Source organism: Triturus cristatus, chromosome 1_2 (genome assembly GCF_964204655.1).
Source record: "Triturus cristatus chromosome 1_2, aTriCri1.1, whole genome shotgun sequence".
Taxonomy (NCBI): Eukaryota; Metazoa; Chordata; class Amphibia; order Caudata; family Salamandridae; genus Triturus; species Triturus cristatus.
The window spans coordinates 1191709099-1191734172 of NC_140580.1; the positions used below are offsets into that span (position 1 = coordinate 1191709099).

General features: G+C 51.0%; 1 protein-coding gene across 1 annotated transcript in view; it reads right to left on the bottom strand.

The window, feature by feature from the left end:
• LOC146869006 (adenylate kinase isoenzyme 5-like) overlaps positions 1-25074 on the bottom strand; it is a 544010-nt gene that overhangs the window by 202249 nt on the left and 316687 nt on the right. Inside the window, exon 6 of the mRNA XM_085625003.1 lies at positions 7777-7968. Within this exon, the coding sequence (XP_085481129.1) occupies positions 7777-7968 (192 nt within the window). The remainder of the gene's footprint in view (positions 1-7776; positions 7969-25074) is intronic.

Here is a 25074-nt window from a genome sequence, read left to right on the forward strand (position 1 = left end):
GTATATGGGTTAATAAATCAATTGCATAGAGGTTTTTGTGCAGAGCACACCCTGATTAGACACACTCCAAGGAGCTCGCAACTGTTATAGTGAACGAAAAGGAGGCTTGGAAAAATAAAATATTTGTCTAGGATCACACAATTTGAAAATCTGGGATCAATCCCAATGTCCCTGCTTGACCAGTCTCCCACTGCAATTCGACTACTAGAAGGGCTATCTGCTGACATCAGCGGTGAATGCTTTTTTCGTAAGTCTTTGAGGATGAGATTAGAGCAGCGGCTTGCAGACACCTTCAGAGTAGCCCACAGCCTTCAGTTAATTTTCTAATAAGCACTGCAATAAATCAGTGATGCTTTTTCCTCTGAACCTTATGGAAACACTGAGGCTAATTTCCGTTATTACCAAGCTGCAGGTAGCAGGACCTGAGAATGAGCGGCGCTCTTTGGCCGCTGCACAGAGGTGAAGAACGGAAGCACTAAACGTCCTTCTCAACTCGATATTGGAAAATTAGAGCAAAATTATGTTTCTGAATGTTTTTAAATGGGAGAAAGTTAAAATGAAGAGTTAACGTAATGATTAAGTTAACTCTTCGTTTTTATGTTCTCCCATTTCCAAGTGTCACATTTACAAACCGCAGGCCTCACGCTTCCAGTGGGCAGCACACAGGTGCCATCTTTATACCTGAAAAATACCCTCACTTTTTTTTAAATGGGAGAATTTTAAAGTGTATAAAAATGTTTTGTGAAACATTCATTCTTAGGGGTCTATTATAATGGCAGGCGGAGCGCTCCGCCCACCATTATTCCCCGCCCGCCTCCCATTTCGCCACCCCCGCCATATTAGAATGGCGGGGTGACCCCGGCGGATGGAAAGACCGTCTGCCGGTTTTCCACCGGTCTCACAGGAGACCGGGCGGAAAAGAGGTCTAATATGGTGGCGGTGTCTGCAAGACATCGCCATCCATATTAGGATGCAGGCGGTGAGGTGCCTGTCACCTTGTGCATGCCAATGCACCACGTGCATTCCCAGCAATGTAGCGGGCAGTGCTGTGAGCACCGCCCACCACAATGCTGGGAATAGGGGACGCCTATCCCCTGGCATCCTAATTGCTGTTGCAGGACCGCCGCACCGCTGGTGGCTGGTCCCAGCACCGCTAGGGTGGTGCCATCCTAATAGGCCCCTTAATGTTTTTCTCTACTGTCAATCAAGTCAATTACGTCTTAATGTTTTAGGCAGCATGTTTCTTCACTTTAAATACCTCCCATTTAAACAAACGGTTGTATTTGTCAGTTATAAATGTAGTACGGTGTCTACAGGCCACTGGGAGCAAAATGGCTGTTGTTTGTAAATGGCCACTTTGAAATGGGAGAAAATTAAAATGATGGGTTTTATGGAATGCATATAAACATAACGTTAACTCTTCGGTTTAATTTCCCCATCTCAAAGTGTTGCATGTGAACACAGCAGGCCTCTTACTCCCAGTGGCCAGCAGGCAAGAGCCACATTTATTACTGAAAATATGGCCATTTTAAAAAAATGGAAGACATTTAAAGTGCATACAAATGTTCCATATCATGAATATTTCTGCAGAACATTTTTTTGCACTTTTTTGTCTTGTAAATGTATCGGTGCCACATTTGGCAAAATGTATGTCCTGTTGCACAAGTATATATGGCACCAGCTCTCAGTCACCCATACACGTGTATCCCATTCATACGCACACGTTCATACATCCCCACAGACCGCGCTCTCACTGACGCACATGGCAGCCCTGTCATAGTGCCCCTCGTTAAAGAATGTTGTTCAAACCATAGTATCTGGCTCTGTGGACATTAGGTTTAGTCAATGAAGCTGGGCGTGGGGTGTCTGCTAACACTGCACATGTTTGTTGGCCTTCAGAACCTCTCGATGATTTTCACTGATCAGAAGTAGCTCTCACTACGGAAGACCTTGGAGACCCCTGGATTGGAGAGTAGGTGACAGGCAGAATTCACATTGTATTTTTTGCAAGTTCACATAGTGCAAACCTTGTCCAGGGACATGAGAGCTCTTCACAATGGTCACTGCCGGCTATAAACATTTTTTTTCAGCACAGTGAAAGTTGCAGCAGATTTTCGAACCCTGTTTCCCCTGTTACATGGTCGGCAGCTATAGCTGTGAGGTCGCATCCCCTCCTGAGAAGGTTTGGCTGGTTTTGGGCTGGAGGATCTGGAGCTGAGACAGAGTGAGGCCTCTGATTCGAGCCTGGCTCGAGCGTTCAATGGCTCGCCCACCTCCAGAGCAACATTATAGTGTATTCATTCAAACACAACAGGACTTTGTACAGCGCACATCCTAGACTCGTGTTTGAACATACTCTTCTAAGTAATAATGAAGACACAGGAGGTTTGATGAAATATCTGCACACAATCACAGAATCTGGTGAAACAGGGAAGCTGAAATGGCGCCCAGGTTTCGGATCCACCTTGTGACTTCTGCCACAAGATGAGCATGGCTTTCTCTCATCTCTCTTGCACCAAAGAGAGCTGCTTTGTTTGTATTTCTAGGTGCATGAGGTGAGTGTTGCCAGGCAGAAGCCACATGAAAGCTCGGCCTGTTTTGTGCTCCGGGTTCCACGAGGATCTTGAGCCGAACCAAATCGTGTCTTCTGGCTTGAGCCTGGCTTGCGCTTCCAGTGGCCCATCAGTGGCTCATTCACCGCTGCATCAGATCATGGAGTGCTAGCCCACCGTACTAGTCCGCTGAGGGAATCGCGCTGTGTTAAATGTGGTTCATCTCAGGGCCACAGAAGTCAGAAGCCCATAGGTGAGGGAAAGGAGGTGCAAAGAGATGCCTGTGCCCTGCCCTCTGATGCAGGGTGCTCTGTTGTTTCGGGTATCATGGGGACGTCATGGCAGGCGAGTGCCTTTCCTAAGACCACTATGTATGGTTGGGATACATCAGTCACAGGTCACAAACACTGTGAGTCATAGCCTTATGCGACTGATTCATGGCCGGCACTATTGGCCTTTAAAACAACTCTTTGGTGCATGCGAACTTGGCTGTGGTGAACGTAACCTTGGCTGTGGTGCACGCAACCTTGGCTGTGGTAAACGCAATCTTGGCAGTAGTGGACGCAACCTTGGCAGTGGTGAACGCAACCTTGGCTGTGGTGCACGCAACCTTGGCTGTGGTGCACGCAACCTTGGCTGTGGTGAACTCACCCTTGGCTGTGGTGCACGCAACCTCGGCTGTGGTGCACGCTACCTTGGCTATAGTGGATGCAACCCTGATTGTGGTGGATGCAACTTTGGCTGTGGTGAACGCAACCTTGGCTGTAGTGGACGCAACCTTGGCTGTGGTGAACGCAACCTTGGCTGTGGTGAACGCAACCTTGGCTGTGGTGAACACAACCTTGGCTGTAGTGGACGCAACCTTGGTTGTGGTGCACAGAGATCTTTCATAGCCGGACACACTGGGTTAAAATTAGAAGGAGCATTCTGAGGCATGTGTGTCTGCCTTCTTTGGATTTTGTATTTGTTATACTTTTGTAAAATCATTCAAAGATGGCCACCTGCGTGCTCACAGTTCTATGCATACACTGAGGTGGCCATCTTTGCATATTTTTTATCCCATTCACAGGTTGGGATGGGGTGTGCTGCAAGCATAACAAAGGGTTTTGTAGCTGTCTCTGTGGAGCTGCAGTCCTTCACATCAATCAATCAGTCAGAAAGATTTAAAACTAAAAAGGGATTTTTTTTTTAAAGCAGAACATTTGGCCCACTAGTTTGTGAGATGATCATCCTGTACTTTAGCAGAATGACGTCACTCACTCAGCAGGATACCACTGACTGAAGAGGGATGAACCAGTGCCCGATGCCACGTGCTGTGATGGATGGACGGTACATGTGATTGATACTACAGGCGACCAATGAATGAAGAAGGATGACCCAGTGCTCCACGCCATGTGCTGTATGGACGGTACATGTGAGTGATACCACAGGCAACCAATGACTGAAGAGGGATGACCCAGTGTCCCACGCTATGTGCTGTGCTGGGTGGATGGTACATATGAATGATACCACAGGCAACCAATGACTGAAGAGGGATGACCCAGTGCCCCACGCTATGTGCTGTGCTGGGTGGACGGTACATGTGATTGATACTACAGGTGACCAATGAATGAAGAAGGATGACCGGGTGCTCCACGCCACGTGCTGTATGGACGGTACATGTGAATGATACCACAGGCGACCAATGAATAAAGAGGGATGACCCAGTGCCCCATGCCACGTGCTGTGAAGGGTGGACGGTACATGTGATTGATACCACAGGCGACCAATGACTGAAGAGGGATGAACCAGTGCCCGATGCCACGTTCTGTGATGGATGGACGGTACATGTGATTGATACTACAGGCGACCAATGAATGAAGAAGGATGACCCAGTGCTCCACGCCATGTGCTGTATGGACGGTACATGTGAGTGATACCACAGGCGACCAATGAATGAAGAGGGATGACCCAGTGTCCCACGCTATGTGCTGTGCTGGGTGGACGGTACATGTGATTGATACTACAGGTGACCAATGAATGAAGAAGGATGACCGGGTGCTCCACGCCACGTGCTGTATGGACGGTACATGTGAATGATACCACAGGTGACCAATGAATGAAGAGGGATGACCCAGTGCCCCATGCCATGTGCTGTGAAGGGTGGACGGTACATGTGATTGATACCACAGGCGACCAATGACTGAAGAGGGATGACCCAGTGCCCCATGCCACGTGCTGTGAAGGGTGGACGGTACATGTGATTGATACCACAGGCGACCAATGACTGAAGAGGAATGAACCAGTGCCCCATGCGCCACGTGCTGGGTGGACGGTACACGTAAACAATTCCACAGGTGACCGATGACTGAAGAGGGATGACCCAGTGCCCCATGCCACGTGCTGTGCTGGGTGGACGATACATGTGATTGATACTACAGGTGACCAATGAATGAACAGAGGGATGACCCAGTGCCCCATGCCACGTGCTGTATGGACGGTACATGTGAGTCATACCACAGCCGACCCATGAATGAACAGAGGGATGACCCAGTGCCCCACGCCATGTGCTGTGAAGGGTGGACGGTACATGTGATTGATACCACAGGCGACCATTGACTGAAGAGGGATGACCCAGTGCCCCACGCCATGTGCTGGGTGGACGGTACACGTAAACGATTCCACAGGTGACCGATGACTGAAGAGGGATGACCCAGTGCCCCATGCCACGTGCTGTGCTGGGTGGACAGTGCATGTGATTGATACCACAGGCGACCATTGACTGAAGAGGGATGAACCAGTGCCCCATGCCACGAGCTGTGCTGGGTGGACGGTACACGTAAACGATTCTACAGGTGACCAATGACTGAAGAGGGATGACCCAGTGCCCCATGCCACGTGCTGTGCTGGGTGGACGATACATGTGATTGATACCACAGGCGACCAATGACTGATGAAGGATGAACCGGTGCCCCATGCCATGTGCTGTGAAGGGTGGACGGTACATGTGATTGATACCACAGGCAACCAATGACTGAAGAGGGATGAACCAGTGTCCCATGCCATGTGCTGTGATGGGTGGACGGTACATGTGAACGATATCACAGGCGCCCATTTTACACTGTGCTATGCTATGTTATGCTATGGCATGTTATTTCACACTATGCTCTAATATGTTATTTTTGACGCTATGCTGTGTTATGTTATGCCATGCTATCTTACACTATGCTATAATATGTTAAATGATGCTATGTGCTGCCGTGCTCAGTTATGGCATTTTGTCTTAGACTGTGCTGTATTAATCTATGGTATGCTATGCTGGTATGCTGCATTATGTTATGTAATGTTATGCTATATTACGCTATGATCTGCTGTGCAACCCTATACCATGTTATTTTACAATGCGCTAATCGATATGATGCTATGCTATATTATGCTATGCCATATTTCACACTGTTTTAGATTATGTTACATGCAACTATGCTATGCTACATCATGTTATTTTACACTGTGCTATAATATGTTACATGACACAAAGCAATGCCATGTTATGCTATGCCATGTTATGTCACACATTAAATGAGAAACAAGGAGACCCTACCCACAAGGAGCCTGGGTAATATATGTTGTGAGGAAACAATAGCTCGTGTGGATTAATATTTATCAATACAGTATATAGTCTATAATAATGATCAAAAAAAGGAAGGGGTTTAAACGAGATGTCAGAAGAAAAGGCAAAACCATACACAGTAGGTCTTATTGTAAAGAATATTTTTCTTTTATATTACAAGAATATTTTCATAGAAAGTGGACATAAATACAGAATACAAATTGACATTATTCATACAATTTACAAAATAGTGTCCCAATGAAAAAAATAAACCTAAACAAACAGTTAACATAAAGTGCAATATACAAAAAAGGTTTCCATTTTTCTTTTACAAGGCAATCATAAACAAATAATAATTCAAGTTAACACTCAAGCATTCTAAGTGTTGCTTTATTGATTTGCCTTTCAAGTCAACGGCGTTTCGACCCTGTTCCAATTTAAGGGTCTCGTCAGGACAGTCTAATAAGGGGACACCTTATCGTCCGGGGCAGGTCTAGCGTTTAAGTGTACGGTGACACCGTGCTCAAGGTGAAAATTAAATACTCACAGGTACCCGGCCGGGTGCCCTGTGAGGAAGAACTCACAAGGAGGCAGTATGTCAGCTCTTGAATTAGCTCGATGCGAGAGTTTAATAATATACCACACCCACGGAGGCTCCAAACTGCTAAATAGCTGTCGTTACGTTTTCAAAAGTCCAGTCAACTTTTTTCCTTGCTTCCGGGTTTACGAATGTCCCGAAAGTTGCTACAGCAGGCGAACAAGGTCCTGTCTGCTTGGTACGATCACGATCGTGGGTGTGGTATATTATTAAACTCTCGCATCGAGCTAATTCAAGAGCTGACATACTGCCTCCTTGTGAGTTCTTCCTCACAGGGCACCCGGCCGGGTACCTGTGAGTATTTAATTTTCACCTTGAGCACGGTGTCACCGTACACTTAAACGCTAGACCTGCCCCGGACGATAAGGTGTCCCCTTATTAGACTGTCCTGACGAGACCCTTAAATTGGAACAGGGTCGAAACGCCGTTGACTTGAAAGGCAAATCAATAAAGCAACACTTAGAATGCTTGAGTGTTAACTTGAATTATTATTTGTTTATGATTGCCTTGTAAAAGAAAAATGGAAACCTTTTTTGTATGTTGCACTTTATGTTAACTGTTTGTTTAGGTTTATTTTTTTCATTGGGACACTATTTTGTAAATTGTATGAATAATGTCAATTTGTATTCTGTATTTATGTCCACTTTCTATGAAAATATTCTTGTAATATAAAAGAAAAATATTCTTTACAATAATACCTACTGTGTATGGTTTTGCCTTTTCTTCTGACATCTCGTTTAAACCCCTTCCTTTTTTTGATCATTATTATAGACTATATACTGTATTGATAAATATTAATCCACACGAGCTATTGTTTCCTCACAACATGTTATGTCACACGGCGCTAGATTATGTTATATGCAGCTATACTATGCTATTCCATGCCATGTTATATCACACTATGCTATAACATGTTAAATTACGCTATAATCTGCTGTGCGATGTTATGCCATGTTATCTCACCCTGTCGTATGGTATACTATGTCATGCAGAGACGGGGACCAAAAGGCTGCATGCCATGCCTCGGCAGCACTCACGCGTGCAACGATGCCCTTCTCTTGGTAATATTTCACAATCAGCAGGACATGCTGCTTGAAGGTGTCCAGCCGCCGGTTGATGGCGTGCGAGTTGTCGTCTGGGCGGCCGTCGTGTGCTGCCCGCCTCTGCAGGCGGTGGCGCAGGCGCTGGGTGGAGCAAGCCAGGAATACCACCATGTCCGGAGAGCCAATCTGTGGAACAGAGATAGAAATCCAAGCGTGGGTGAAGGTGGGCACACCTTGCCTGCTGCGATAGGGCCATATAGGCATCCCCCCCGCATGATGAACATAGCATGCAAAGCAATAAAAAAACACACAAGACATGTTTGTTGGAAAAACAGAGAGCATCAGCTGCCACGTACTTGACCCCTTGAATGTGCCTAGCCCTAAACTCCACATCGTTATGCAGACAAGCCCTCACAAGTTCCCTCAGTAAGCAGAACACCAGCGGACACTTCGCCGATTGTGCTTTTATGGTCTGTACCACCGCTATATTATCAGAAGAAAACCAAACCCTTTTAGATGCCAAAGCCTCTGGCCATAGGTGGAGGGCTTTGGCTTCTAATGGGAAACAGTTCCAGGACTGTGATATTGGCTGTAATCTTCCTTTTGCGCCACGCGTTAGGCCATTTCTGCGCACATCACTCACTCCCCATTATTGCGCCAAAGCCTTCCCTGCCTGATGTGTCTGTAAACAGGCCCAGTTCGGGGCTGCCCGCCCAGCGGGCTCTCCAAATCAGAGTGCCATTGAAGTCAGCCCAGAATTCTGCCCACATTCTGAGGTCCTGTTTCAATCCCCTGCTAAGTCTGCCCAGGTGGTGTTTCTCTCTTCTGTTAGCCGTGGCCCTGGCCAGCCTTCTGGCAAAGACCCTACCCGCTGGATCACCCTTGCCGCAAAATGTAGTTTACCTAGGAGGCTCTGAATGGTGCCCAAGGGTGCTTTATCCTTCGCCAGCGTTGTCTGGATGTCCTCAATCAGGGCCTGCACCTTGCCCAGTGGTAGTCTGGGCACGCCCTCCACTGTGTCTAGCTCAATGCCCTGGAATGTCAGGACCTGTGCAGGGCCCTCGGCTTTCCCAGGTGCAAGTGGTCAGTGAGTCCCTGTAAACTCTGCAGTGCCTCCCTGCAATCTTGAGTCGCCTCCCCCTCAATGAACAAGAAATCGCCCAAATCGCGTGCCCCCCCTTTACACCATAGGTCTATTGAGTGCCTGTGGTAAGAAACAGCTGAATGCCCCGAAGCAGGCACAGGACGCTGCGCAACCCATCGGCATGCAACTGCCGTAGTAAAACTGTCCATCCAGCTTGAAACCCAGCAAGAGGTGGCTGCCTGGGTGAGCTGGCAGCAAGCGGAATGCACATTCAATGTCCCCCTTTGCTAACCAAGCCCCCTTGCCCGCTTTCCTTACCATATCCACTGCCACGCCAAACGTGCAGTAGGAAACTGAACAGATTCCGCCCTCCAACCAGTGGTTCACTGACTGTCCCTCGGGTTGTGACAAGTGGTGGATCAATCTGAAGCTCCCTGGCTCTTTCTTGGGGACCACTCCCAGGGGAGAAACAACAAAGTGATCCAGCAGGGGTGAGGGAATGGTCCAACCACCCTCCTTAATGCCAAGTCCTTCGCGACCTTCTCCTGTACTACTGAAGGAACTTCTTTTGCAGACCTGAGGTTGTCCGCATCCCTCTTCCCCGTGGGCCTACAGAAGGGATCCTGAAGCCTTCCACAAAACCCCTTTGCCAGCAGCAGGCCATCTGTTGAGTTGAGGTATTATCTGAACAGCGGGAGGAGGTTGCATAAGAGTAGCTGTGACGGGCCCTTAGCTGCGCAGGCAGTGGCTAGGGAGCTGTCCGAGATGTGGGGGGGCCCTTGTCTGAGCTGGTGGCCGCTGTGTTCCAAATTGGGATGCATGGGGTGGCTGTGGGGGGAGGGTCCTTGTTTACCTGTAGCTGCTCAACTGTCCTGCCCATTGTTAGGTGGAGGGGGGATCTCCCACCTGCCGTTACAGGACACTGCTGGGTGTGGAGCCCCACATTTGTTGAAGCTGTGAGTAAATTTTCAGGCTTTTCCCCAAAGCAGAAGCAGGATTCAGCGTTGAACAGCCTGCAAGCACCCATGGGGGTCCGTTTGAACCCCCATCTCTGACCAGCTGCCCTGTGCGCGCCTCGAAAAGGCTGCTTGAAGTGGTGCCCCCCAATTGATGATTGCCGATTCTGATTTTTGTTAAAAGATTCCTTCTGAAGCGGGGTGAATTTGCACATCTGCTCCATCCAGAGCTGGACTTCTTTCTGATCCCAGACTAGTTTGGGGCACATGGCCATCTTCTTTCTGAACTCCCTGTCGTAATTGCACCACCCAATGCCCCCTGACTTTAAGGCCTCATTATGGATGGTGCGGGAATATTGGAAGAGCCCCGGGCCCATTTCAGGGTATTTTTCCATCACTTCAGCTGACAGAATGGAGAACGCCTCCAGCCAGTTTTCAATGGTTTATTCCGGCCATGCCTGGTATTTCACCTTCTTGTCCTCCTCCTTCCTGCCCATCTTTCTTGTGTCCAGCCCATCCAACCCGTGCATCTGATCGCGCCTGACGGTCCAGGTGCTTAGACGGGAGCCCGGTGAGCCCCGGTATTCCTTGGGGGAGGAGGGGGAGCGAGAGCGAGCACCCGCCTCCCCCCTGTGACCCAGAGGGCACCGCCATTCACACTGCCTGCCCAATTCGTGCCACCCTAAACAGGGGATACCACTCTGGAATGAAGGCTGCAGCGGTGTACATGAAAATAGGGCATGCCCTCTCTACCATCCAGTCAACTTGGCAGCCACCCAGTATGCCAGCAGGCAGATGCAGACATGACCGGGACCAGATGAAAGGCCGTCCCACCCAGTCCCCGCAGCCTTGTGCGGAGCAACCGTAGCTGTGACCGGGGAGGGGGTGAGAATTGATTAAAGTGGGGGTTTCCCCACAGGGTCAACGGCCTCTCTGGGTGGGCCCGATGGGGATGGAGGGAGCCATTGGCCAGACTCACCATAATTACGAAGTAAAAGCTTGCATCCTAATCCGCACTCTCGAAAGGCGACGCGACCAAAGACCAGACGGCGTGACCAGGAGGAACCAAAAGGAAGGCCAGATGGGCGGGGCAGGTATGAGTACCTCGCCTGACCCTCTGATGCACCGGAAGTGACATGGAATCGGCGCAGGACTCCCCGGGGTCCCCACAACTGAACGTGTTTTTGTGCCTATTGTGGCAAAGTGGCTGCTCTTTTGAATGGGCACACTGCGTGTGCCGCTGGCAGGATCACTTGCTTAGTGCCAATATCAGCAACACACTCCCCATCACACATACAGCAAACTCCTGATGAAATAAACAGACAAGACACCTTTTTTTATGGAGAAAATTGCTGCAGGTTTATTTGCATACCAAGATATGCCAACACGGTGGGTTAGCTTATGGGCGATCCAAGGGCAGGCAGCCCCTCCCCGCCTGCCCACCTGATGAGCCAAATTTCACCGTGGCCCTAGCCAATCGGTGCTTACCAATTTTGGGGGATTGGTAAACCCCACCACCAGTGGACCACCAGTCCACCCCTCTACTCGCCCCATGGGGGGCGGAGCGTTCCATGCAACCCCCGGTTGCTCAGGTTTACAACCGCCCGTAGGACTAGGGGGGCGCCGTCGCTCCTCCAGGGTCCAGCGCAAGGACTTCCTGAGGATATTTGGCATCTGCACCCTTGTGCTCCTGAAGAGGGTACCCCTGTGTACCTTTCAGCCTCTGGATCGCCCTGTAAATCTGACACAGCTCTGGGTGTGGCCACCGACACAACCAGGGCCCCCCATCAAGGTAGGCATTCTTACCTCCATCCTGCTGATTCCAGGATCTCTCCCAGGTCCCGCAAAACAAGTCCATGGCCACAATAAACGTGGGGTTATCTCTGGCACCATAACTCACATGCCCCAATCGGTTGCTTTACTTGCACATGAAGGACTCCATTTCTTACAGCAGTGCCCTCCAACCCAAGAGAGTCCACTCATTGTCTCCCAGGTTTATGACCAACATGTTAGGAGGGGAGACAGCCCCCCTAGTCTGTGCTGCAGCTTCCTCAGCAAGCTGTTCCAGGCAATGCCTGGGACCCCAACCCAATTAACTATTCGGAGGAAAAACTCATGCCTCCAATTCCGCCCTTCGCAAGACGCACGGAAGGTTCTTCAGCCAAACCTTTGATCCAGGCACAATAGAGAAATGCTAGGTTGCTAACACCCTCTATTGCGCACTGCACACCCTTCGATACCACTTCTCCAGCTTGCACCTAATTGCACAATAACACTGCACCCCACCAAACCTCTGATGCTTCACAGGGTGCCTTCGGTATACTCCAAGTTCGCCTGTACATCATACACTTCACCTGTCCTCCGGCCACTCTCCTGGGTGGCTACGGACAGCTGTATCTTTTAAAACCTTGGGATTCCCTTTGTCCCACCTGCATGATGCGCTCCGATGACGAGCCCACCCAGAACGCTGTGTTTGCTGCCCCTGCAAAAGGAATGACTGCAAAAGCGCCTGCCCGGACCCGCATTGCCCCTATTACCTGTTCAACCCAAAGTTGGTAAGGGGCGTGAACCAAAAAGAAACGCTCTCCAGAGGGCGAAGGGCCAGCTAGGAGGCGACCAGACCCACGTACCACATATACCCCAGAATGGTAGAATGATGCAACCAGAATACCCTCCTTTGCCGAGCCTGGTCCAACTTTGATCTTCTCACTACACCCCTATATAGGAGTACCACACCGGCCCAGAATTGGGACCGTAGTCCCCTTGTTAGCTGACAACTCCCAGGATATTTTGTTTCGCTGAAGCAAACTGTAACCTGCAATGCTTTTGGATCCGAGGGCCTGGCGTAAGACGTGTGAGCAATGTACCTGCACCCTCCTACTGTGAACGCACAGTGTGCTCTGGTAGTTGTCCGTACTTGTCATCCACCTCCTCTATTTCAGCACTATTGGGGTAACAGCACCCTTTTAAGACTGACAAACTCATGCCCCAGCTGACTGACATGTGTAGCCCATAACCCTGAGTTTTCTGAAGGTGTACCAGGATTATGCTGAATGTTAGCTTACTTCACTGCTGAGTGCCCCAGGCACAATCACAGGCATTTCTTTGCCTTTTCCGTTTCAGGCTGCCAAATTTGAATGACATTGCAAGCACCAATCCCGGGCGAATAAAAGGAAGCATAAATTGATAAGGGGCTTGGCCTATTCTTCACCCCCCGTGGTGCTCCGGACTGTTATGACAAGCGTCCATAAGGCCTTTCAATCACGTGTATCAGATCCTCTTGTGATACCCATCGTCTGGGTAGCTGCTATGCTTCCTATCTATAGCACCTTGTAGTATTCAAAGATGCCGACAGCGAGGCCATTGTAAACACCCTCCTTCCTCCTGTGCATTGATCATTTGGCTGAGCCATGGGGACCCTGGAAAGCTCTTTGAACCTCCTGTCCTCTGCCCAATTAGCAAGCACCACCCACTGTTTCCCCATAGGCGGTCCCGTTAGAGAAGAGTGTGAAAACGTCTTGCTAGCTTGGCCACCACCGGCTAATATACCTTTGTAACCATCCTCTCCAAAGTCCGCGCCTGCCCAGCTACTGGTGCGTCTAAACAAGAGGCCTTAGAGAAAGGCCTGTCACAGTTAATATCAGCGGTGCAGAAACATTACGTAAGAATCCAACCTGTGCAGTTTCATGTCCTGGTGCAGTCCCCATTTATGTGATTCCACTGGACACCTCTGCCTATTGGCGTGACCTAGGTACCTAGTCCCGCTTGCTTGGCGGTCTGCCTGGGAGCCAATACACCAGCCCCAACTGGACGTACTGCTGGTGGCACCCAGCACCTAGATGGAAGTGTCGCTGGGATGCAAGAGGGGAAAAGTAGGTAGCTTTAATACACTTTGTCAGCAAGAGTCCTCCCAGAAGTGTACCCTGCACCTTAAGGACCCTGACCCTTATAAGGGCAACCACTCCTACACCCCCTGGCTGGACCAGCTATGGGGCAGGCAGTCTCATAGCCATAGGTGGAGTGTCCTGAGGTACCCACTAGTTATTCTGAGGGACATTGCCATTAGCTGGGCACCAAGTTTGCCCCTCCCCCGAATTACTGATACAACTGTATTGTACCAATGTTGCGTCATAGTCCAGTACCCTTAGGGAATTGTCTTTAGTGCGTCACTAAGTCAGTCCCCTGCGCATTTGAACATATGAAAATTCTTGCAGTAACTCCATGCGCTTTAGGATGATAGATTGATGGACCCAACAGGTTCTGATCCTGTGACCATGATGCTGAAACCACCACCACCCGCAGCCGGTGAGTCGGTCCAGGTTTTCTTTGTCATGACCCCTCCTATGCCCTTAGAAATCACCATAAAACCTGCCAGTGGCCGTGTGGCCGGCACCCAGCGGGACCTGCCAGTGGCCGTGTGGCCGGCACCCGGCGGGACCTGCCAGTGGCCGTGTGGCCGGCACCCGGCGGGACCTGCAAGTGGCCATGTGGCCGGCACCCGGCGGGACCTGCCAGTCCTTTCCGCCTTCACATCCTTGCGGCCTCGCGGCCCTCACTGCTGCAGGTGTCTGGGTGCAGCCGCTGCTCGCCCCTGTTGCCAACAGTAATTATTTAAATTAATTTAAACAGTGTATATGGATGAAGCAATGTACAGGCAAAAGGAAAATTTTGAACGTACTGTAAAGATGTAAAGACTCATACTGGACTTGTCCGTCAGCTTAAGTTGGTCGCGTGACCAGTGCAAGCGATAGGTGGCGAAATTAGCATGCCTATTCAACTGAGCCCTTTGCAGGTTCAAATTATCCTGACGTGCCCCCCTGGCCTAATGATTCTGACCTGAACACTTGGGCGAGAATCTATGCGTGGCTCTCCATGTGTATGTTTGCTGTCCTTGCCACATGGTGAGAAAGGCTTGTCAACATGGCTGGCATAGGCTATGCCAAACATAACATGAGTGTGTTTGCGCACCCTCTCCCCGAGGGATATCCAGGCACTGGTTGACAGGTGTTTATTGCTACCCCCCTCTATGGCACTCATTTTATCGACCTCAGGAGGGAGAAAGGCAGGGGGGGGAACACCCAGTGTGGGAACTACCCATTCCCCCGAGCAACCCCATGTCCGTGCAGCTTCCCCAAGACGGCAACTGGGTGTACTAAGGCCCGGAACCACAAAATGTACGAGCTAGCCACACACATCCAGAACGGCATGTGTCTGATCATTAATTAACTTTTGTTGTATGCATCTCTAAATTAGCCAGACAGAGACCCTGTGACAGGCTGTCTCATACACTGGTTTTGGCAATTAAGTGCCGGTGCCATGGCCCGAAGACCACCGGCTTAAATCAATCCCTGAGAGTGAGCCCCTCTGTGGGGGTCCAAGTCACTCACCGGGTGGCAGCGCATTCTATCTTTCGCAATACTTGATGTTGCGGTGCCTGTATATTACCTGCACTTTACGATGGCCCCAGACAGCCCATGCTTCGGGTCGCCCTCGGGCCAATTGTGCCACAAGCGCTGCAGCAGAATACTGGTTCAGATGGGCCCACTCATCTACCCCGCGACCACGGTGTGTGTGGCACAGTCCGCCGCAGCTGTTGCCAGCTACTCCCAGGTCTATATATGCACTCCCCGTTCACCGCTGGCAGAGGGTGTCTCAAGTGCAGGCAGAACAGAACCGGCTTCACGGGCACGGCGATAACCGCTCAGACCCTTTGATAAAAGCACAGAGCAGTGCCACCTTGTGGCCGACGCTTTATGCCATTGGGGGGATACAACAACTTCGTTTACAACTAGTCTACATATTATGCCCTACTGCAAACCTATCAATTGTTTACAAGCCTTTGTTACTCAGGTTGAGTTACCACTTTATGCATTCTAAACGGACAATAGCCTATTTACGAATAAGTGATATTCTTGTTAGTTCATTAGTCTGCACTGTGCAATAACATTTCGGCATTCACATTTATGAGGAAAACCCTCCAGAGGCCCTAACGACAAGAACCCTGCTGCCACAGGTGTCCATCCTGTCCAGTCTGGGCCGACAGGACTACGCATGCCCCGTGGTGTCCAGTGCACCGCTGCCCCAACCGACTGGACCCAAGAGGACAGGCCCCCATAGGCAGCCATCCCCTGTAGCACAGGTGGCCTCCCCCGCCAAGGATGAAACCCGCCCTATGCTGCTCTCCCTAGCACCCTATCCAAACCTGGGCTGGACCACCCACAAGACCATACCAACCCCGGCCAAATGGCCCACGATTCCAACAAGGCCGTCCCAGCAACCCCAGACCTGTCCGGGGACAGTACAGGCCACGCCCCCTGAGCAACACAGGAAAATGACCTCAGAGGTGATCACCCTGAACCCGCACAGGCAAATTAAAAGGCTGATTTACTGTGGCAAGACTGAGGTCACACGCTGCAACATTCGGCAAGCAAAATACTGCAAATGGCGCCCGTGCGAGTATCCCCCACAGACCAACTGGACCAAAGGTATAAGTATGCCCCATGTTGGTCCCCACCATGGTGCAATCCTGCCCCGCAATTCCCATGCTGTACCGGCAGAGTACCCGTGTTTGTCTCTCCGTCCGGCATAGGAGCTCTCTGCGCCCATATGACTAGTCCGACTCCGGTCCCATAGTCAGCCCACCCCAATGATAAAGGGTGCACAAGTTCCCATGGATCTGCGACCAGCTGCACGGCAGGCAGAAAATACAAGCATGGCCGACCCATTTGCAAAAGGAAGTGAGGCTCTCCCCGCAAGAACCACTGCCTAGAGACGAAGATGCAGACACCCACAGTATAATGCCTGCTCGAGAAAGTCAATAAGCATTAAAACACCCGGGTTTGAACACATCCTTTAGAGCAAGAGTCAGACCTAAGCACTAGGCCGCAGTGATTCCTCAGAATCCCTCTGCTGCTGGCCAAGCTCCAATGCACTTTTTGGGCCCCAGCGTCTGCCCCGCCCATGGAAGAAACATGCCGGTTCAGGCCACAAGCATAGGGGCATGAGCACTAGGGGTGGGCGGAATTTGCGTAATCGCGTTACGCAAATCTCCGCGAAACGGTAAAAAATCTCCGCAAACACGCAGAAATTCCGCGAACTCGCGGAAATGCTTGTTCGCGATACTTTTTTCCTGTTCGCGATCGCTGTTTGCATGCTCGGGGTGAAATATCTCGCGAACACGCATATTGAGAACGCGAACAAGCAAAAAATTTCGCGAAGTCGCGGAACGCAGATTTTTGGGCAATTTCGCGTTCTCCGCGGAACACGAAATTACCCAAATTCCGCAAATTCCGCGAACGGAACGGAATTTACCGCTCAGGCCTAATGAGCACACCGACGGACGCTCCTCCTGACTGCAAAACGCAACGCGACCTGACGAGGTAGCAAGGATCGATCAGTGGATCCTGACCTCCCCAAATGCGGATGCCCGAACCCCCAGTAGGGGGCCCGAGCAACCAGGGGCCACAGACCACCTCCAAGTATTAAGAGACCTTGTAATGGTTAAGGATATGAGCCACCAGGAATACATCATAGGGCCTGACAGCTGCGACCGGTTCCACCAACAAACAGGGCGTGCGTCTCTGCCCCTCCGCCTCCCCTCTCGGTGTGCACACGAGACCTCATGAGGGCACTCAGAACAAAGAAAGTAAATATGGCAGTTAAGCCACAATCCAAAACACGCGCCCTAGCGGTGCCCAGCGAGCTCCCCACGGGTGAAGTGCGCTAGAAAGGCCCGAATGCCCGGCTCCACACACCAGCCCCGTATGGGAAAGGGAACAGCCCCCACAGTTGAAACAGCAAGAATGCTGCTTAATGCGAATTCCAGAGGAATTTAGTGTGCTTTAATACAGCTCCTGCCTATTCGGGCGCTCAAGGGAGTACGTGCAAAACCTTTTAGAAAGAGTCCAGGGTAAAGAAATAAATTACAAAATGAATAAAACATAATTCCAGTGCTAGAATCTAGTCTGGGAATCAGCTTACGAATGAGGGGAAGGATCGCAAAATGGCTTCCCTGTCAGCGGAATGCTGGTAGGTGACATTGTAAACCTCCTGTTTAGTAAACTCTGGGAAGAACTGTAGGAGGCTCTGGGTACACAAGAGGCGGACAACGAGTGTATATATTGTGTATTTATTATTATAATTACGGAGCGCCGGGAACGACGTGCGCTCGCCCCTCGGCTCTGTTTCACGCTGCGGCCAACATGGCCGATGGCGCTCCCAGCATTCTCTGCCGTGACGCGGCAGGAACACTAGAGCGCTACACTACATATCTCCCCCCTTTTATTAACACTGCAACAAACAACAACCAAACTGTACGGTGTCCAACGATAGTTCCTGCATAAGGAGGTTATGCTTCCATGTCGAACTCTCGATATCTTTTGGGCAGTACCACTGTCCTGCCGGTGCGGGTGTATCTCACCGGCGTGCCTGCCCGGGTATCTCTGTCACTACCGGGTTGGACCCGTTTTTGTGTCTCTGGTGTTTTGCTTCCTTTTGCCATTTCACTCGCCACTTGAGCTTCCCCTTGCACCTGTGTACCTTTGTCTTCCGCATGTTTTTGTACACTATCGGTGTTCGTCTCTTCCGTATAGGTGCTCCTTTTGTCACTACCGCTTGCTTCCATTTCCATAGCGGGTTCTCCCCCCTCCGGGTTCTCTTCGTCTTCTTTTTCCTGTTGTGTGTCTCCTATCCTTGTTCAATTCAGCACCTTGTTGCACCTCGACATTCTATCCTTGGACCATACCTTCCCATCACTTAAACGGGCTGATCTTGGGTATACTTCGCGTACTTGCATCGGAGTGCTATACTTGCTGTCGCCCTTCCTTTTCAGCTGGGCCAACTTCACTCTGACCCATTCTCCCTTTTCCAGTGCCGACTCCTGGACATTGTGTTGCCTGTTGTATTGGTCTGTGTAAATCTTTTGTGCCCTTTCCAAATTGCTACGCACTACTGCTGGAGACCATTTACTCTGTACCGTTCGTCTTTTCCATGCTACATTGTCTCTTGTAAAGGGGTCACGGCCTCTCAGTATTTTGAATGGACTATATCCAGTCTTGGTAGGTGTGATCCGGTACGCCCATACCGTACTTTTAAGTTCAGCCTTCCAATTTTTTCCCACATTGATCGCTGCCTGTTCTGACCCCATGATCACCCTATTGAATCTTTCTGCTAGGCCATTACTGGCAGGATGATATACCGGGGTGTGCTTGATACGTATTCCGTTCCGCTCCATGAATGCGTTCCATTAGTCTGACGTGAATTGCGGCCCATTATCACAGGTTATAACTTTTGGTATTCCTTCTCTTAGAAAAGTGGTCGTGAGGAATGTCAGTACAGCGTCAGTGTCCACATTTTCGCACACCTCTACTTGCGGCCATTTAGAGTACCTGTCTACCAGTATGATTGCATATTTGGGTATACTCTGTTCATCCAGTATGGGACCCAAGATGTCCACTGCCAATTCTTCCCATGGGTTTACTGGCTGGGCAAACTTCTCCAATGGAGGACGTAAAGTGGTCTGCGTCTTGTCTGCATTGCTGCACAAGGCACAATCCCTGACGTGCTTCGCCACCTGATTGTCTAGAGCTGGCCACCAGTATGCTTGCTTGGCTCTCTGCTTTGTTTTCACAATGCCTAGATGTCCTTCATGCAGTATTGATAATAGTCTCTTTATCAATTGACTTGGTGGAACTACTTTGTCTCCTCGCATTATGAATACATCGTTGTCCCCAACTGACAGTTCTTCTGGAACATCATAGAATTTGCGGTGTTCTGCCTCCAGATGTCTTTTTTCTGGCCATCCTGTAATTATGAACCGTTTAAGTGTTGTGAGACACGCGTTGTTGTCGTATGCCTCGCTCCACTCCTGTGCGCTTATGACAGCTTCCTGGTCCTCCATGAAGGCTATGGTGTATTCATCTTCACCTGTCGGTTCTGGGGCATCCTCCATCGCCGCCGCCCTGCTGAGGTAATCCGCCACCTTGTTCTTGGAGTCTGGAATATACTCTACATCGTACACATAAGTCTAGTAACCTCGGTGTCATTCTTGCTATGCGAGGCGTGGCACTCGCATGTCCGCTGGATGTGAGCACCTTCACGAGTGGCTTGTGATCCGTCCTGAGTAGGAACCTGGAGCCCCAAAGGAATTGGCAAAATCTTTCCATTGCCGCCAGCATCTCCTTTTCAATTACGCTGAACTTTTCTTCGCTCGGGCTTAGGGTACGGGACGAGAAGCTGACCGTTGACATCTCGACTTCCTCGGACCTTTGCATCAGGACCGCCCCCAGCCCTCTGTCACTCGCATCTGTGGTGAGGATGAACTGAGCATGTTGGTCGAAGCCATGCAGAGGTACCGATTCACAGATGTCCTCCTTAATTAGTTGAAATTCTTCTTGGGCCGCCTCCGACCATGCAAAGGTCGTCTTTTCCTTCAGCAGCTGACGCAGGTTGTGCGTTTTGGTGGCAAAATGAGGTACAAATTTGCTATAAAATTCCGCCATTCCGAGGAATGAACAGACATCATCCTTGCTTCTGGGCGTAGGAGCATCCTTTATAGCCTTGGCTTTCGCTTGTTTGGGTATGACTCCTTTGTCACTAATCTCGTGGCCCAGGTACGTGACTGATGTCACTCCGAACTTGCACTTATCCCACTCTGCCGTGAGACCATTTCGCTCCAGAATGTGCAGGACTTTGGTAAGCTGTAGGAAGGTGGAATCTGACTAATGGTTGCCCCCAACTTTTTGCCTGGTATTTGAGTGGTTTTTGACTAGTCTGGCTGGGATCCTGCTATTCAGGACCCCAGCCTATCTGCTTTCTCCCTAAAACTAACATGAGTACCCTAGGTACAAACCAATTGGATACCGACGATACCCTGACAGTCCCTTGTAGATGGTACCCTAGGTACCCAGGGCATGGGTCCCCCAGTAGGCCTACCAGGGCTGCAGCACTTATTGTGCCACCCTGGGACAGCCATACAAACTGACACCACCAGACCACTACTGTAGTCTGGGTAAGGTGGTGCTAGCACCCCTTACCGGGATATAGGTACTCTATATCCCACCCCATTACAACACATATACTCTCATAGGTCACCCCTATAGCAGGCCTTGGTAATCCTACATGGCAGGGTGCTGAGGTATGTGTGAGGGGGGACCCCTACCTGAGTAGGGCCCCTCTGCAACCCTCGCAAAATCATTGCTGGGTTGTTTGTAGTGTAGCCATACCATATACTCTTAACCGCATTATAAGTCTATCGCGATAGCGTGATAACTTGATAATGGCTACACAGAACCATATCGTGTTTGGTGTCAAACATGTAGGAATCATACCCCCAGTCCAGCCATGGGCATGAGGGCACGATTCCCCCCTGCTAGAGGGGCGATATGGGAAAAGCAGCAGAATTTAGACACCAATTTAAAAGTGCACACGTAGTACAAAATGGATGCTACCAGCCACCCACACGACTCTGGCTGCCTGTTGCTGGGGAAAACCCCCGCCTCGGCAGCTGGACAATAGGGCTCCTGTGGCAGGGAGGTGCCAGCATCTCCCCAGACAGGATATGTGGATTGGAACTGGGTAGGTGCACCATATGTTGCCTTTCAGAGTTGCACGTAGGCTGCTACAGCGCCTACATTCTGCATACACCGCCTGGAACCGGTTCAGGGGCATCCTGCCCCTCGCCCAGGCGGGAAACACACAAAGGGGAGAGGGTGTAGCCACCCTTTCCCACCTCACCTACCATTGGTGGACGCTACTCTGGACACTCCCCTAATCTTGGGGATAAAGGTGAATAACGTGGCCCCAGAGCCTCAGATTAATCTTGAACTTTACAGCCTTGACCTTCGACTTGCTGCTGCCCAGCTGACGGAAGAAATCTCCCTTGGGATAAAGGAGTTATCCCCCTGCTTGGCAGGCACCTGAAACACTGCAAGTGACCCGGTTGGAACTTCGCTGCTCTCACGAACTTCGACGACTTCCAGAAACCTTGATGTGGGTTTCCAGCGCATCCCAGAGGCCAGTGAGTGTGCTCAACGAGTTTGGTCACTGTGGACCGCGTGGGTGCCGAGATCCCTAATACCCAAGGACACCAACCACCTCTTGCATAGCACACGACCCTGACCAGTGGGGAAGTTGTGCTTTGGCCCGTTTACGAGCCAACCACTCTACAGCAATTGTGCCAAGGATCAGCACCCTAGCCCCCTCCGGTGGCCCGTGGGTGCCCTTTTACGCACTCCAAATTGCCGCCTCCCGCGGTCCCTTGTCTCTCGACTTGTGGGCCCTAGCGGAGGTCTACCTTTAAAATCAAGAGTTCCCCTGGTTGCTCCAGGCCTGCTCTACAGTCTCCTTGAAGGAGACCTCTCCCAAACCTTGTTGGTCTGCACTGTAGCCGATTTGTTTATTCTTCGTGGGTTGCGGTTGCCAAGGCTTAGTGGATCCAATCCGGACACTAACACCGCAGCGACCCTCATCTGACGTGGGACAGTCGCCCACCTGAAGCTGGCCTTCCTTAAAGCCTCCCGGAGCCCGTGGCTGCAGATCCAAGCTACACCACTTTCCACCTGAAGCACCTGACATCGAAGGGCTCTTTGCTTTGAGCCTCCTGGTCACTTTGCCGTGACCCAGACTCTGTCCCCTCTGCTTTAAGGTTCTTCTCTACAATCTTCACATCTTTGATCTTCACGGCATCATCGACGCTTTTGGCTAGCAGAACTTTTGACTATTTTCCCATTGAAAATCAGCCCGCGACCCGACAGCAGAAACGACCTATGCACACCTTTTCGAGAGTTCTGCTTTTTTGACCATCGCCACTATCTCTTTGAGGGGTGCATCACCACTGACCCACAACTTCTCCTGTATGGATGTATTTACCGTGTGCATGATGGTTTGGTCCCGTATGAAGTCATCATGGAGCCCTCCAAACTTACATGTGGTCGCCAACCTCTTCAGTGCCGCTATGTAGTCATCAACTGACTCCCCTGCATTCTGTTTCCGTTGGAAGAAGTTGAAGCGATCAATCGCCGTGCATACCACTGGTTGATAGTGGCTGTCCAGGTCTTCTATGGCATGTTGGAATACATCGTCATCGTCCGCGGGCCTTGTCTTTTTTACTAGGTTCATGTACACTCTGATGCCTTCTGGACCTAAATTGTGTAGCAGAATCTTCTTTTTTCACTTACTCGGAAAGACTTCGTCCCCTTCGTCCTCCAGCGCCGACAGATAGTTCAGGAAGTATTCTTTCCAGTCTTCCCCTTTCATGGCCGGTTCTCCCGGTTTCGGCAGGAAGGGAACCGGATTTGGGAGGGAGAAGGTTTGGGCGCACATGGCCTCCTGCCGTTGCTGTGGCTCTTCGTCTGTCCTGGGTGGGGGACTCCCTGGTGCACTGGACTCGCGAGAGCTGGTCGCCCTCCTCGGAAGCGCGAGGTCCTCTCCCCACTTGGCCTGTCCTTGTTGCGCCAGGATCAGTTCCCTTCCAGGGCCTGACTCACTCCCTGGTGCTAGCACTTGTGGCGTGCAGCGTGTGGCTTGAGGCCCCTGGGGCAGTCCTTGGAATGTTCTAGGGTGGGGGGCCCTGTTACTAATATGCGTTCCTCTGCGCTGCCTCTGGTGCTTGGGCTGACTGCCACCTCCTTGGAACGTGACCCAGTGATGCGGATCTAGATTCGGCCTCTCAGTGCCCGCGTGTGTTTCCCCTCCGGGGAGAGACGCTGCTGCACTCCTGGGGTAGTTGCTATGTGTTGCCGGGGCAGTGCTGGCTGGTCGGGGTATAGCAGGAAGGCCTCATGGGACTGGGACCTCCCCCCCACTCTCTCACTGTATCCAGGAGCTTGTGCTCCTGCCTAGGTGCCTCACTCTGCGCGCTATGGGTGGGGTGCAGCTGCACTCACTGTGGCTCAGATGCTTTCTGGCTGTAGGGCTGGATGGGTGCACTACCTGTCTATGGCCACCAGGTGTCACCTGTCCACCGCTGAGTATCATGGAATGCTGTTCCCCTCGATGGATCAGCTTCCCGCAGCCGCTCCGCTCCGCTCCGCTCCGCTGCCACGCTCCGATTTGCTGGCCCCTGCTGTCCAACACGTACTGCATGCGCATCGCGTAACGGGGCCAGAAGTGGGTGTGTCTGCCATCCCATCCTCGTAGGAGGCTCTGGGTACACACAAGGAGGACAATGAGTGTATATATTGTGGATTTATTCTTATAATTACGGAGCGCCGGGAACGACGTGCGCTCGCCCCGCGGCTCTGTTTCACACTGCGGCCAACATGGCCGATGGCGCCCCAGCATTCTCTGCCGTGACGAACACTAGAAGCGCTACACTACAAGAACCAGGCCAGATGGCTCCTGTGAGCAGCCAAAGAGCACAAAACCACTCCTGCACTGGCTGCCCTCTGCCGTCCCCCAGGGATCGCCTCCAACTTCGGTCCGCACTGCTACACAAAAAAGTCTGGATGTGAACTTGTCAACGTGTGTGAATTCGAAGTCCGTAGTCCACAAGCTTTAAAACATACGTACAGTCTTAAATGCGGATTGTTAATCTTTTAAAAGGACCGCCCATAAACATTGTTAGGTCATCTAGTACGATCTAACCCGCTCCAGAATGAGGCAGTTTTCAAGCATCACTGTCGCGATTCCCCCAGGCCCCTTATCCGTGATGAGCTGGAAATCGAGATGTTCCCGATAATCCGCACCGAGAAGCTTGTCAACGTGCATGGAACCTCTGCCAGACCGGCCACTAAAACAAGACATTACACCGAGAATGTTCGATTGATCGATACAGGGCCAGTGATCAAATGCAGGAGAAAACCCATTAATGACAAAACTCTGGCGTGTACGGAGAACCCGTCCAACCGAGGGACAGCACCACCCGGGGGCGTAGACACCTCACTGCGCCCAGAGTCTGTGCATGGACCCGCAACAGGTGGAAGTGCTCCTTGGGAAACTTTCTTTACCACGATTTGGAACATCCTCGTGTCCGTGAGCCCCGCCGGTGTTGGCCTCTATAACCAGCCCCCCGTTATACAACCCGCACAAACCAAGATTTTACACTGCACATTCCACGGCAAACAGGCAAAGAAAACCCTCTCCTTGACCTCGAATCCCGAGATTAGAGTGAACTGAGGTTCAGTGAGCGCCGTTCACTCTACTCAAATGTCTCCAATGCCCCGCTCGCCGCCGCAGCCCTCGTCACGCTGCCTCTGCCCGCAAAGATGGTCGAACCCAGCAGGGGTGCTCTAAAAGGGGCGGGGCAACCACCAA